The 15,965-nt window shown below is 36.4% G+C and overlaps 1 protein-coding gene across 1 annotated transcript; it reads right to left on the minus strand.

The window, feature by feature from the left end:
• Positions 1–14,172: 14,172 nt before the first annotated feature.
• LOC134376798 (olfactory receptor 5G9-like) lies at positions 14,173–15,114 on the minus strand. Its single transcript, XM_063095322.1, has one exon. It carries the CDS (start codon positions 15,112–15,114, stop codon positions 14,173–14,175), a length of 942 nt encoding a protein of 313 aa, XP_062951392.1.
• Between the last annotated feature and the right edge of the window lie 851 nt (positions 15,115–15,965).

The following is a 15,965-nucleotide window of genomic DNA, read 5'->3' on the forward strand; positions in this document are numbered from 1 at the left end:
GCCAGATAATATTTATTTATAATGAACATGATGCTACAATTCACTAGGCTTAGATGTTCAGCTGAAAGAAACAATTGTTTTTAATAATTCTCCATTCCATACATAGCCAGGGGCACATGGACTCCACGACTTTTACCTTCAAGGAAAGTCATAAAAAAGTTATTTCAATTTATTATGCAGTTTTCTGTTTTGTAAATGTAGAGATTGGCTATTTCTTTAAAGCAGGAGCACTTTCCCTTATTCTATGCAAGTCTTGTCAGTCAGACTTGTGTGTGTGTAGAAAATACTCATAACATAAAATTTACCATTTTAACCATTTTAAAGAGTTAATTCAGTGTTAATTCAGTGTTAACTACTTTTAACTGTTTTAAAAAACTGTTTTCATTTTTAATTCACTGGCATTAAGTACATTCAAATTGTTGTGCAGCCATCACCACCATGCAATCTCCAGAAATTTTTCATCTTCCCAACTGAAACTCTGTAGCCATTAAACAATTACTCCATATTATCTCCTACCATAAGCCCCTGCTAAACACTCCTCTGTTTTCTGTCTCTATGAATTTGACTACTCTAGGTATCTCATACAAGTGGAATTATGCAATCTTTGTCCTTTTGTGTCTGGATTATTTCACTTTGCAAAATGTTTTTGAGGTCCATTCATGTTGTAATATGTTTCAAAAGGTAATGTCTTCATAAGGCTGCATAATATTCCATTGTATGTACAGTCGTGTGTTACTTAACAATGGGGATATGATCTGAGAATTACAAAATTAGGCAATGTTGTCATTGTGCAAGAATCATAGAGTGTACTTACACAAACCTAGACGGTATACCCTACTACACGCCCAGGCTATATGGTACAGTCGATGGCTCCTAGGCTACAAACCTGTATATCATGTTACTGTACTCAACACTGTAGGCAACTGTAACACAATGGTATTTGTGTCTCTAAACATATCAAAACATAGAAAAGTACTGTATAGATATGGCATAAAAGATAAAAAAGAGTACACCTGTATAGGGCACTTACTATGAATGGAGCTTGTAGGACTGCAAATAGCTCTGGGTGAATCACTGAGTGAGTGGTGAGTGAATTTGAAGGCCTAGGACATAATCGTACACTACCATAGGCTTCATAAGCACTATACTTAGGCTACACCAAATTTATTTTAAAATTTTTCTATCTTCAATAATAAATTAGACTTAAGTTACTATAACTTTTTTAATTTATAAACTTTCTATTTTTTTAATTTTTTGACTCTTTTGCACTAACATTTAGCTTAAAACGAACACATTGTACAGCTATACAAAAATATTTTCTTTCTTTATATCCTTATTCTATAAGCATTTTTCTACTTTAAATTTTTTTTTATTTTTTACTTTTAAACTTTTTTATTAAAAAACAAGACACATACACACACATTAGCCTAGGCCTACAGAGGATCAGGACCACCAATATCATTGTCTTCCACCTTCACATTTTGTCCCACTGGAAGGTCTTCAGGGGCAATAACACGCATGGAGCTGTGATAATGATGACATCCTCTGAAATACCTTCTGAAGGACCTGCCCGACGCTGTTTTGCAGTTAACTCTTTTTAATGTAAGTAGGAGCACATTCTAAAATAACTAAAATAATGATAAAAAAGTATAGTGTATTACCTACATAGCCCAGTAACATAGCCATTTATCATCATCAAGTATTATATATTGTACATAATTGTATATGCTATACTTTTACACATCTGGCAGCGCAGTAGGTTTATTTACACCAGCATCACCGTAAACATGGGAATAATGCCTTAGGCTGCCGTGTAACAATAGCTATATCACTTGGAAGTAGAAATTTTTCAGCTCCATTATCATCTTATTGGACCACCGTCATATCTGCAGTCCATCACTAAGCCAAAGAGTCATTATGTGGCACATGACTCTGTATACTTCATTTTGTTTATCCATTCATCACCAAATGAGCATTTGTGTTGTTTCCGCCTTTCAGCTATGGTAAATAACACTGCTATTGTATGTCAGTCATCTTTTTAGACATGCAAAAACAAAGCAAACATTTTTGACAGAGATAAGAATGAACATGGTAACATAAGATTTTAGCTAATCTATTAACATTCATTCAACAAGTGTCATTAAACACCTACCCTGTAGCAGTCATTCTGCTAGGGAAACAGTGGTAAACAAAAAGCTTTTCAATAAGCATGCAAACCACAGGTATACCAAGAAATATTGCACTAAAATGGAGCCACTGACTTCCTGGCATTGTAGGATCTGTCCATAGGCAGCATCTTCAGGTGCTCTTCAGAAGCAGACCACAGAGAGTGGATCGGATGGCTGATGTCCTGTTCCATGGTCCCCACAGAAGCTAATCCCAGCATCCACTGTTCTGCTCTCTGCCTCACTGCAACATGCTAGTTTGGCCTAAGTCAGCCACCTGAAAAACTACCCCAATGGCCCCACTGTAGATAAGGGATTACAGTGCTACAGGATAGGAATGTGTTCCAAGTGTCCATGGAGATGCAGCCAAGCAGGAGTTGGTGGATAGGTGGGCCTGGTAGGGTCTTCTGGAAAATGGAGCTTCACATGGATCGCAAACTCATCTTCATATATATATATATATATAGATATAGATATATAGATATATAGATATATATATATCTGTACCTTTCAGCTGATATGTCATTTTACTAATATCTAGGCTGCAGCATGACTAACAACTCATGAGCACTCAGCAAATTTGAGATTTATCTGATATTTAAATATATAATATGTAAAAATTAGATTGCATTTGAAATTCATTTTCACTATAACAAGAAATTTCAACATTGCATTTATCAAAAGGAAGAAATGAAGGATAACTTTTATTTTTAACAAATAAAAAATTATATGTACTTAAGTTGTATAACTTGATATTTTTATATACATATATATTGTGAAATAATCACCACAGTCAAGCTAAATGAAGAATAGCTTTAAATATTATTTCTTTAAATGGAATTTCAGTTTGTCTAAAAATTTAAATACTGTAAAAATTTACTTTCAAATTATTATTAAAAATTATTCATCAGGAATTGTTCATAGTCATTGAGTTCCAAAGCCTAAGGTAGACCTGTTTCGCTCATGAAAGCCAACTCAAATTTCTCCTTCAAAAATTGGAAGAAACATTAGTTTTAGTTTTCATGCAAATTCAAATCATCTTTCCTATCATTTCATACTTTGTTATTATATTTAAAAATTAATAAAATGCCTTACCAAACACTATTTACTTATTTTTATTTATTCTTTATTTTTTTATTTATCATTATACAATGTAATTGATTTTCATGGCCTTTTATCAGTTCCTCCTTTTACCTCTGCCCCTCCCCCTTTCCCACCCCCAGCAACTTTAGTTCTGTTCACTTCTCTTAAAAAGTTCAAAAAATTATTGTGATTATTGTGTCTTTTCCCCCCCTATTTGTTTGTTTATATATTTATTTATTTTATTAGCTCCCACATATAAGTGAGAATATGCAGTATTTCTCTTTCTGTACCTGGCTTATTTCATTTAAAATAGTTTTCTCTAAGTTCGTCCATATTGCTGTAAATAGCAGAATTTCATTCTTTTTTATAGCAGAGTAGTATAGACACCCTAGTTTTTTCTTAATTTCTCCAGTGTGCTGTCCAAATATTTAAATTGCTCTTTATTTTACCACGACATGAAATATGCAGAGCGCCAATAATAATAGCAGACAACTAGTGTTCATCATAAACCAACATACTGTTCTTGACATTTTTAAAAGATTTGACTGTCTACGTGTACTTATTATAATCCCCTTTCTATATATGAGGTTATGAAAGCTCAGAGAAGTAAAGTAATTCACCCAGCTTCACAGGGCTATTAAGTAGCACAGTCAGGATTGACCCCAAGTGTGGTTCTAAGGTAGTGCTCTTCTCCAATATTCAGTATAATGTCTCTCTAGAGCTACACAAGAATTGGGTTTCTCAAACAGCTGTTCAGATCCTATTAGTGGAAATAAAATCATCTTAGCAGTTCATGACCAGCATCGTTTAAAGGAATAGAATAGAATAGCATAAACTAGTGCCATCAGACTTTTTCTGTAAAGTGCCATACATAGTAAATATTTTAGGCTTTGCAGGCATACTGTCTCTGTAACAACTACTCAGCTCTGCCCATTTTATTCTGCCCAGCCAAGGCTGGAGTTGCCCCAAAACAGCAACAGGGAAATTTCCACAAGGGATTATCCTAAACCCTCCCAAAATGGTGGTTCCTAAGAAAGAAGCACTCAACACCAGAGTGAGCAGTCCAAAGCATTTATTAAGGGAACTTACAGAGTGCTGCCACACATCCTCACAGGGGACAAGGAGAGAAAGGGATGTTCTACAGCTATGTCCATGACAAGGGGGAAGTTTATATGAGGTTTAACAAATTTGGCTGAAGGCTGGGGCTAGTTTCTGCCAGTGTTTCAGACATCAACCTAGATACCTTTATCGGTGCCTGGGAAATGTTCAAGGGCCCAGTTTAGGTTTCAGTGCAGAAGAAAACATGCAACTGCCTGAGTCACAGAGGAGTCAGAGCACTCTGTGTTTTTTGGTTGAGGCAGAGAAAGAGTGAGAGAAACTGGGGGACCCTGCATTGTCCTTGTAGCCCCACAGCAGCCATGGACAATCCAAAAACCAGTAGTTCTGCTTTATGCAGTTTTGCCCCACATCTGGACACATTTTTGGTTGTCACAACTGGGATGGGGGATGTTAAAGGTATCTAATGGGTAGAGGTTAGGATGCATCTACATATCTGCAAAGGATATCCCCGTAATAGTTACCCAGTCCAAAATGTCCATATTACTGCTGTTGAGAAACTCTGACATAAAGAGGGCTATATGCCAAAAAAAAAAAACCTATTTATGGACACTGAAATTCGAATTCCAAATAATTTTCATGAAATATTCTCTTTTTGATTTCTTCAAATCATTTAAAAATGTAAAAAAAAAAAATGCTTAGCTTGTAAACCGTACACAAACAGGTGGCAAGGTGGATTGGCCCACGGGCCATAGTTTGCTGATCCCTGAAACTGAGTAATCAAAATGTATTGCAGTTGGTAAAACTAAGTAAATTTTGTGAAACTCTTTGCAGTTATATGTCAGTATGTTTCTGATGGATCTGTCTGTATTTTTTCCTATGGAATATATTTAGAAGACAGTGTGCTAGGGAGAAATGATTCTTTTCTAAGAGTGAATTTAGATTGCAATATCCCTCTGAGTTGTGTCTGATTCAGTGTGTTCTCCTTAAATGAGATTCTCATTAAAAATAATTCTAGATTGAAACTTTACAGGAAGCACCTTTTAGGTTGGCCACAATAATCAACCACCATTGTATATTGACAAAATAAAATAAAATAAAATAAAATATTTTAAAAATAATTATAATAAAATAAATGAGGACAAGGCTATACAAAAACTCAGTTTGGCTCAACTCTACTATGACTTGTCTGTGAGCGCTTACATGTGGTGTCATGCTACACTGAATCACCAAACTTTTGGCAAATAGTCTATTAATGGACTGCTTTGTGCTGATGGGATTGTCCTTCTGGAGTCCTTGAAGCAGGCCACCTGTACACTCAGGAGAGGCAATGTTATAGCTCCAAATTATCCTGATAATTGGACATCTCACTTTTATTGTATGTCACATTAGTAGTTGCAGACTGGCCTCAACTATGCTGTGGTGGCTCAAGATGGGTCTGTTTACAGGTTTGAGAGGAAATGGTGGGGGGAAGAGTAGCCACTGCTGGGAGCAGAAGAGGAGACTTGCATCAATGGGAGCAGGGGCCATCAGTGGAACAGAAGCAGCCAGCAACATCTGAAGAGGTAAGAAAGCAACAGCAGCAATTCTTTCCCCTGGGGATGCCCTCAACTACATGCAGATGATGCTCTAGGAAAATTTAATTTCTTGCAGCCAAGAAGGATGGGAACTTGTGCCCATTATAATTGGGCATGAAAGGAATGAGAATGCTACGTTTCAGCTATTAACTAATGAAGCCAGGGGATTCTTGGGCTATGTGCATACCCAGCAACAAATACATCTCCACATAAAAGGTGCCACCCCATCTCACTCTACATGTTGAATTATTTTCTTAAAAATTTATCTGAAATGAAAGTACTGAGTCAAACTATAGGAACATATTAGAGCCTCTTGATGAATATTTCAAAACTTCTTTTACCATTTACAAGAAAAAAAAATTCTTATCATGCTCTGAGACACTTTCTAATCATAGATTTCACTTTCTCTTGATGTCCAAAACCTTTCCTCATATATCTTTGAGCTCTTTGCAAAAATATTTAATACGACCGGAAAGGACAAATCTAAGGATAATAGAGACAGGAGGGGGTTTGGGGAGTGAGTGACAGGTTGAGTAAAGGGCATAAAGAAAAATCATGATTTGTAATAATGAATATGTTAATAATAAATAATTTTAAAAGCCACCAAAATAAAATACTTAATAAGGGAAGTACTAAGTATGTATTTTTACAAATATTGTCCCATGTTCTAAAATGGTTTCTTAATTTTTTGAACTGAGGAAGTTGTACAACATATGGTCAAATCTCTCTGTCATGTTTTTTCCTACATCCTTTTTAAGCTTAGAAAATTCACTACTATCTGCACATGTTTCATTGGTATTACACTTATCATTGTCAATCATGATCTTTGCCGTTTTTCAAAGCAAAGATTGACCAAAAAAAAATTTTCCTTCCTCATGCCCCTCTCATTTCTTTTCCCTAAAAAGCAAAGAAAAATTTGGAAGACATAACTATAGAAAAGTGAAAAAGGTTCTCTCTGTCACTTCTCAAAGTTCAATTGATTCTATCAAAGGTGACAGATAAGATCTATATCAGTATCAAGTCCTTTCCCCCCAAGAAATTGTTTTTCAAACTGTGATCCTGGGACAGTACTTCTATTGCTTGTTACTAAGAGTTCTTCACAAAGGGTTCCATTGCCACATAAGTTTTGGGAAATGCTGACTTAATCAATATAAACAGGTTTTTTAAATGTCACTTTTTAATGAAAATTTTCTATGCTAAGGTCCTTTATGAATCACCACGGGGAGGGAAGGTGGAATGTATAAGATATAGTCTTCCCAAAATGTTTCACTGTAAATTTTGTTTCCATGTCTACTAATAACACACAGTTTGGGAAGGACTGTCTGGGGCATGTGTCTTTAGGAAAATCCATCAGTTTTCATAGTATATTCCTCTCCCTCTATCCCAGGCACACAAAGGCCAAAGAACAAAGAAGACTGAGATATGATAATGAGGACCTAGTCCTAAATTAGGACACTGACTACAGTGGAGTCCTGCCTATAGATCAGTTTATTCCCCATAGCTCCCTGGTTTCTGGTGTTAGTAGACACAAGCCCTACAATAGTAAAGTATAGAGTGATCATCTCACTTGGTTAGCTGAATTCCATTAAAGTCCATTTGGAGTGTGTGAAAATGTCACAAGTAGCCATCCATGACAAAGGAGAATTAAATTAAAAAGGAAGAAAAAAGATCTACCAGTGTAGGATCTAGGATGGCAATGCAGGAGTAAACCATGGGACAGTGTTGATAACAATATTGATCTATGTACTCCATACTTATTATATCCCAGAGGATGTGGAAAGTGTTTAACCTTTTTAAGTTTTACAGGGATTCTCATCCCAATTCTGGTTTCATTGTAGTATATCATTCTCTGCTTCAAGAGAATCTTTTATAGAGCACCTTACACTCACTTTCCCAAAATACAAGAAAAAATATCATAATTAACACTCTAGGATAAATACTATCTTCCATTTGCATACAAGAACAGATATAAAGTTAAATATCACAGAGATAATTCATTAAGGATCCAGTGTTCCTATCCTTATCTCTTGACCCAAGATACAACTGTGGAACAAAAAATTATGGCTTCTTGAACCTCATTTTTTTTCCCTACAGACTGAGAGCATTCTTTATAAAGTGCAGGCAGGATACAAATATTACTTAAATTCCAATGAAGAGATTTTTAGTAAATTAACTTAAACAGTTATTTCTAACAGTGTTCTTCCTATACAAAGAAAACATAAAGTTCTTTATTCTTTGACTTATTACTGTAGGCAAATAGAACAGAATTCTGAAATCTCACAGAAAACTAAAAAGTTGTAAGGTATTTTTAAAGTATTAGTGATGAAATATCTGGTAATAACACAAAAATTAAATTGTCTTACATGAAGCAATATTTAGGGAGTGTCACAAGCCAAAAATCACCTTAGTCGCCCCTCCACCCAGAAGCAGGCAAGAAACAAAGCATGCCAGGGTTCCCAGGCAAGAGCCAAGAGCAGCATCTCCCACTCAGAAGTAGTCAAGGAGCATGCCAAAAACACCACTTCCCCACAACGGCCCACCACAGCCACAGCTCAAAAAAAGCTGCTCAATGCCACAGCAATAGCTACAACCATCATGCAGAAGGCCCACCAGACATCTGACTGCATTGACACCAGGAGAGTCACCAGCAGAGACCAGAGAAAGATGAAGATATCTCTCTCCTCAAAGCCCACTACAGAGTAACAGAAGCAACTTCTCTACCAGATGACCAGACATCAATGTAGAGATACTAGGAATACAAAAACTCCCCCAAATATGACACCATCAAAAGAAAACAGTAATTCTCAAATATCAGAACCTATAGAGCAGGAAATTTTTAAAATAACTGAAAAGGAATTCTGAGCCACAATCTTAAGGAAACTCATTGACATATGAGAAGATTCAGTAAGACAACATAATTAAATAAGAAAAAGTATCCAGGATATGAAGGAGAAAATTTACAAAGAGATTAATACCTTAAAAAAGAATGTAGCAGAATTCATGAAACTGAAAATTTTACTCATGAAGTACAAAACACAACCAATAGCTTAAGCAGCAGGCTATAACAAGCAGAAAAAAGAATTTCTGATCTTGAGAATAGACTTTTGGAAATAATCCAGGAGGACAAAAAAAAAAAAAAGGATAAAAGGCTTTTTAAAAATGAGGAAAATCTAAGAGAGCTAGCAGACAACTTTCAGCACACAAATAATCGAATCATAGGTGTTCCAGAAAGAAAAGGCATGGAAAATAAAATAATAATAAAATAAAATGAAAACTATTCAATGAAATAATAATGAAGATTTCCCAGGCATAGGGAGAGACACAGACCTTCAGATCCATGAGACCCAAAGATCCCTGAACAGAGTAAACCCAAAAAGATCCTCTCCAAGACATATTATAGTCAAACTGATAAAGCTCAAAGACAAAGAGAGAATCTTAAAAGAAGCAAGAAAAAAGCATCTAGTCACCTATAAGGAAGTCCCTATGAGACTAACAGCTCACTTCTGAACAGAAACTCTACAGGCGAGAAGAAAATGGGATGATACATTCAAAATACTGAAAGAAAAACACTGCCAGCCAAGAATACTATACCCAGCAAGGCTATCCTTCAGAAGCAAGGGAAAAATAGTGTATTTCCCAGACAAATAAAAACCGCTTGAGTTCACCACCACACGACCAGCCCTACGAGAAATCCTCAAGGAAGTCCTGCATATGAAATCCAAAAAATGCTAATCACTGCCATGAATACACAATAAAGAATGAAACTCACTGGTAGAACAAAAATGCAAACTAGAAAGACAAAGAAACTAAATCTTACCACCACAAAAATCCACAAAAACAATGTAATAATGTCCCTGAATTTAGTAATTTTGGCCTTCTCTCTTTTTTTCTTGGTCAATCTAGATAAAGGATCGCAAATTTTTTTGACCTTTTTAGAGAATCAACTTTTGGTTTTGTTTATTTTCTCTATTGATTTTAATTCCTTATTTCATATATTTCTGTTACAATCTTTATTACCTAGTTATATTTGCTATTGATTTAGTTTGCTCTTCTTTTTCTATTTTCTTAAGGTAGAAGTTTACATTACTGATTTGAGATTTTTCTTATTTTTAATATACATGTTTAAAATTATAAATTTTCACCTAAGCACTGCATGAGCTCTGTATCCTATAAATTTTGATATGTTGCACTTTGATTTTTATCTCAAAGAATTTTAAAATTTCCCTGTGATTTTTCTTTTTACCTATTGGTTATTTAGGAGAGTGTTGTTTAATTTCCACATATTTGTGAGTTTTCTAAATTTCCTTCTGTTATTGTAGTCAGAACACATTTTTTATGTGTTTTTAAATATATTAAGGCTTGTTTTATGGCTAAACTAGGCTATAAAATATATTAAGCCTTGTTTTATGGCTAAAAATAAAGAAATAATTAATTAATTAATTCGTTTTTTAAAAACTTAGTCAATGTCACAATGATAAAAGTAGTCTCTATTTAATTGAGCATTTTTTTATCTTTAGGCACAAAACTAGGTACCCAACATTTACTGTAAAATTTAAACTACAACAGGATAGTCTCAGAGTTTCATTGGAGGTTTCCAAATCAAGGAGAAACAGCAAGCTAGGTGCCAGAACTGACTGAATTCTAAAGCAAGTATATGAATATGTGCTTGTTAAGGGGGTTGAAATATCCCACACTAGTTTCTCCAGCATTAGCAGATTGGATCACTCATCTCTGAGCTCTTTAAGCCTAGAGGATAGGAATTTGGAAAGAGGAGGTAAATAGAATTTGAGAGGAATTCCTCAGAGAGAATTGTCAATGTTCCAGTCTTTTCCATTCACCCAAGCCAAGTGACAAACGATTAAAGAAAACCCTCATATTTCTGGGACAGACCTTCTCTTCCAGAGTATGGAGAGATCAGGATGTGTCTGTGTTCCCTGTGAGCCAGATATCAGCCTCCTAGAAAAGGAATAATTCTGGATCTTCTAAAAACGAATTACCTCAGGGCAACTTCCTAGAGAAGTAAAACAATCACAGTACAGGAGTCAAGGCCAGAAGTTGGGGAGCTGCTGGAGGAATCATAAATGTCCAGCCAGAGCAAGCATTGACCTCACAGGGAACTAAAGAGCTGAATGCAGAAGTCAGGGTTGGTGGAGGGAAGGGGGGAGGCACTGTGACTGTAAAGAACCCACAAAAGCACCCCCAAGAGAAATAGCCAGCGATTATACATCTGTCATTAGTATGTGTTGACACCAGATTTCAACTATTCCAGTCAACTTTTTCTGCTCTCTTTCCCCTCTTCTTTCAATCCTGGCATCAGATCCTGGACTGGCCACATAGAAGCTTCAGCATGGGAAAGGGGTGCAGCAAAAAATAAAGAGTCTGATTTGCCACCTTCCACTTCTATAGGCTGAGATGAGGGAGGGAGGATGTTTAACATGGATAAGGGAGTAAAGTTTGTAGAGTGGGCTTCACTTTTTTAATACTTGGAAAAGAAAATCATTTGTTTCTTACTTCCCAGGAAAAGTAAGAGCTATCAGTGATATTAATAGGGAAGGGAGTTGAGATAACAGCAGCATTTTGAAAGAACAATAATGAAAAATAATACCATTTCATCCTGTGTACTTCACCTCTTTCAAGAAACTGATTACAAATCCTCAATGAATTAGGCATTATTATCCTAAGTTTACAGGTAGAATTAAAAGATAACCCTATAATCACAAAACTCAAGTGATGGAATGGGATTAGAATTCAGGGGACTGTCTCCAAAACCCCAGCTCTTTCCTGTCACATGCTGCTTTCCCTTCCTCTCCCATTCCTGCAATTTTAGATCCTGTAAAGGAATCAATATCAGGGAATCTGGCACACTTAGAATTACACCTTGGTTCTAAAATTTTGCTGTTTTCATTAAGTTTTCATTAAGAAGCAGTAAAATAGTTTGTAGTTTATGCAGTGATTCTGTATCTATTACATAATATAATCTTCACAGAAGCCTGTGATAAGGTAAGTACCACTTCAATTTATCTCATCATGGACTTGACTGACATATCAAAAGTGTAATCACCAGAAGTATACCTTGGATCCACTACCCTGTGAACTCCATGGACTCAGGAATGATGTTCATTTTCTCCACTGTTGTATGCAGCACTAGGATCAGTGCCTAGCACACAGAAGAAGTTCAATAATTATTTGTTCAATAAATGAATGTTTGAGATATTCTAACTTTAAATTCTGTATTTCTTTTTTATATATCATATTGCTTCTTTACCATCTCTAATAAACATTCTAATATCTGGGGGGGAAACATTATCCAGCCTAAGAAACTTACTCACTAACAAGGTTCCTCCAGTGAAACAGACCTATTACAAATACATTTGATGACAACACATTTTTTGGACTTTTATAAATCATAAGATTATGAAGACATTTTTTCCAAGACTTGGTAATTACCCAGGAATCTGGCTAGGATAGAATTATCTTTAAGACCCTACACAGAAAATGTGCTATTTATCCAAATTTCTCTGAAATCATGTAGCTCAGAAATGAAATAGATTTGATAGGGTTTTTTCTTAAATTTGACAACAATTCTAAAATGTTACATGATTTGTGAAGCTAATCTTACTTGTGAAGCTAAATTTTACGAGTTGTGAAGCTACTGAAATTTTCTGTGCCACCCATAATAACGACAGCAAATAAATTTCAGTCAGGTATGACATTGAAAAGAATCTCTCTATTTTCTCTAAAGAAAATTGCAAGCTTGCATTCAAATGAGAACCAATCAAAGAGTAAGCAGCCATTGATGTACAGAAAATTATATAAAGGGTACATCAGGCTACTCATTAATATAATATGGTACTTTTACGAAAAATAAAAAGACCTCTTCAGCTAAAGCATGTTACGATTGTGTGAATACTCATTGAAAATTTGTCTGTTTTCAGAAATTGTGCATGATAGAATAACCAGTAGACGATCACTTATAATACTTGGTATGTATGAAAGTACTTAATAGTTTAGAAACTTTGTTTACCTAACCAGTAGACTGTGACTTTCAGAAAAAGCTTCTTAATTATCCTTGCTAAATTCATTTTGTCAAATAGGTGGACCTATGAGTTTCTTAAAATTCTTAGTACCAAATAGTTAGTACTAAATTCTTAGTATAGAAATGGTTATTTCTATAAACATTTAGCTAGGACATTATAATGTCATCTAGAAGGTGATCCATTTCCTCAGTGAAGCTCTCTCCTTTTTGTCTCTTCATTCCAAAGCCAAGAGGTAAAGTCAGATTGAGAGGGATGAGATAGAATTGGGTAACCTTTGTGATTCTCTAAGCGTATGTGGAGGACCTATCATGGGTACCCACTTTTGATATGTAGAGGTGACACATCAATGGGCTACAGACCTGGAGGATGCATGGTACTCACCATGGCCGAGAGTCATACTCATAAACTGAGCTGCATGGATGTGCACCTTTGTGATGCTGGGAATCTACTGACCTTATTAGGACCTGGAAGATCTACACTAACAGCCTACATTTGACTATAGCACTTCTCCATACATTCTTGGCTGGTCCATTACCAGGTTTTAGAAGGCACTATCTCATTCACAACCAAGCCACAACTTATTGAAGTTCAAGTAGTCTTCTAATCTACCAGAAAATTGATTCCTGAGACAACCCATTCTATCGGAAGTTCTTTCAGAGGTTTAATTTATTAGAGATGAGCACAAGTCTCTTTATAAATGAGTTCTGTGAATTATCTCATCCCCCACAGAGTTCTGTCTTCAGTCTTTTTGTGTCAACACCATCCTGAAAAACCTGGTACGTACAGCCAAGGGTTTTATTCCATCCATAAGGTCAACCATAAAGTCCCACATTGTCTTTTACAGATTCCTATTGATGGGAGCTACATATGAGTACAAAACTTATAGTACTGAATTTTGCAATTCCAATGCCAAGTAGTCATCAGGAAGATTAAACATATTAGCAGAATGATTTTAAAATGTTAATAAATGAAATTAAATAATAAAGTAAAGCTTTTTAAAAAAATAATTGGACTGTGAAGTGCCTGAGGGAAGAAAAATTAAATGGACAGTGAATTTGAACTGCAAAAAATTTCTGTTACAAAGAAAAGATCACACACAGGGCTTAATGAATCTACATTGATTGACTTAATGAATGAATAATTGGATGGATGAATGGATAAAGGAATGCCAACCAGCCCCCTCAAAACTTGCAAGTGTTCTGGAATCTTAAGAATCCACACAACGCCTCCCCAATTTCCTTCCTAGATAAGAATTTAAGCCTTGCAAAACTTACTCTTAGTGACAGTCCTGTGGAGGGCATCTTTGACCTCCCTGTTTCTCAAGCTATAGATAAGTGGGTTCAACATGGGGATCACTGCAGTGTAGAACACAGACACCACTTTATTGAGGTCCAGGGAGAAACTTGCACTAGGCCGTACATAAATAAAGAAAAGCGTACCATACAGGATGGAGACGGCTGTCAGGTGAGAAGAGCAGGTGGAGAATGCTTTGCGCCTCCCATGAGCAGAGCAGATCCTCAGGATGGCAGTGAGGATGTAAATGTAGGAGACCAGGATAGTCAGACCACTGAAGACCCCCATAGCTCCAGCTACAATGAAAACTACCAACTTATTGAGCCTGGTATCAGCACATACAAGGGAGAGCAGAGGGGACATGTCACAGAAGAAATGATTGATGACATTAGGGCCACAGAAAGGAAGACGAAATGCATTTGTTGTATGAGTCATGGTGTTCATGAACCCAATGACATAGGGACCCACCACTAGCTGAATGCAAAGTCTCTGGCACATGGCAACTGAATACAATAGTGGGTTACAGATGGCCACATAGCGGTCATAGGCCATGGACGCTAAGAGGAAACACTCTGCTGCCACAAAGAACCCAAAGAACCACTGCTGCAAAGCACAGCCCAGGAAGGAGATGGCTTTCCTCTTCACAAAGAAGTCAGTTAGCATCTTGGGGCTTACGACCGAGGAAAAGCAAATGTCCACAAAGGACAGGTGGCTGAGAAAAAAGTACATGGGTGTGTGAAGGTGGGAGTCGATCCGGATAAGAATAATCATGCCCAAGTTTCCAGTTAGATTGATGATGTAGAAACTCAGAAAGAGCAGGAAGAGAAAGACCTGCAACTGGGGATGGTAATTCAAGCCTGTGAAAATGAACTCGGTGACCCTCGTGTAGTTTTCATCGGCCATTGACTGGTTCTGGTTTCCTCTAGGAGAAGAGCAAAGATTCACAGCAGATTTGGTAAATATCCCTTCAAAAACAAGACACACAAAAGTGTACCAGAAACTGGGAGAGAGTTAAGCACGATATGAGTTAATTACACCATGCAGCCAAGGAAAGAAAAATTAAATATACATCAGAGCAAAATAGCAAACCTGAAGTTATGACGTTTTAGGACTCTGTGGAAATCCATCTGTACATAGATGAGAAAAGGGAAATCTACAAAAGAGGAGCGGCTTTCTCAGGGTCCCATAACTAATTTCCAGTAGAATTAGTTCCAGAATGGATGCCTGGTAACTGCCACTTCAGTGAACCTTACCTGAGTCCACCAGGTGAACATACAAGTGGTAAAGTGATGCAGGAGAGTGGGAGTGAGGCAGGCTAGAGAAGAAATAAGTAGCCACACATGTCTAGGCCATATATTGTGCACTTTATGATTACAACCTAAGGCTAAATGCATGTTTTCCAACAACTCTGGAGTCCACCTTCTCTGACCCTGGGAAAGGCAGATATCCTCATCTGTGAAATAGGAATAATAATAATACCTACCTTGTAAGTGTTGTGAGGATTAAATGAGATAATGCATGCAAAGCATTTAGCAGGGTCTTGTTGAGCACCTGGATAAGTAATAAATAATTATTAGTAGATGTATTGCATCAGTTAATCCCTCTAAAAGGCCTGCAAACTAGATATCATTATTCCATTTTACATAAGAGAAAAATTGAAGATTAACCCACACTCATAAAGCATGTGAATGTCTTGCAGAGATAGGCTTGAACATGTGTCTGTCAAACTCCGAAAAATGGACTCCACATTTGGT

This window comes from Cynocephalus volans, chromosome 4 (assembly GCF_027409185.1).
Source record: "Cynocephalus volans isolate mCynVol1 chromosome 4, mCynVol1.pri, whole genome shotgun sequence".
NCBI lineage: Eukaryota > Metazoa > Chordata > Mammalia > Dermoptera > Cynocephalidae > Cynocephalus > Cynocephalus volans.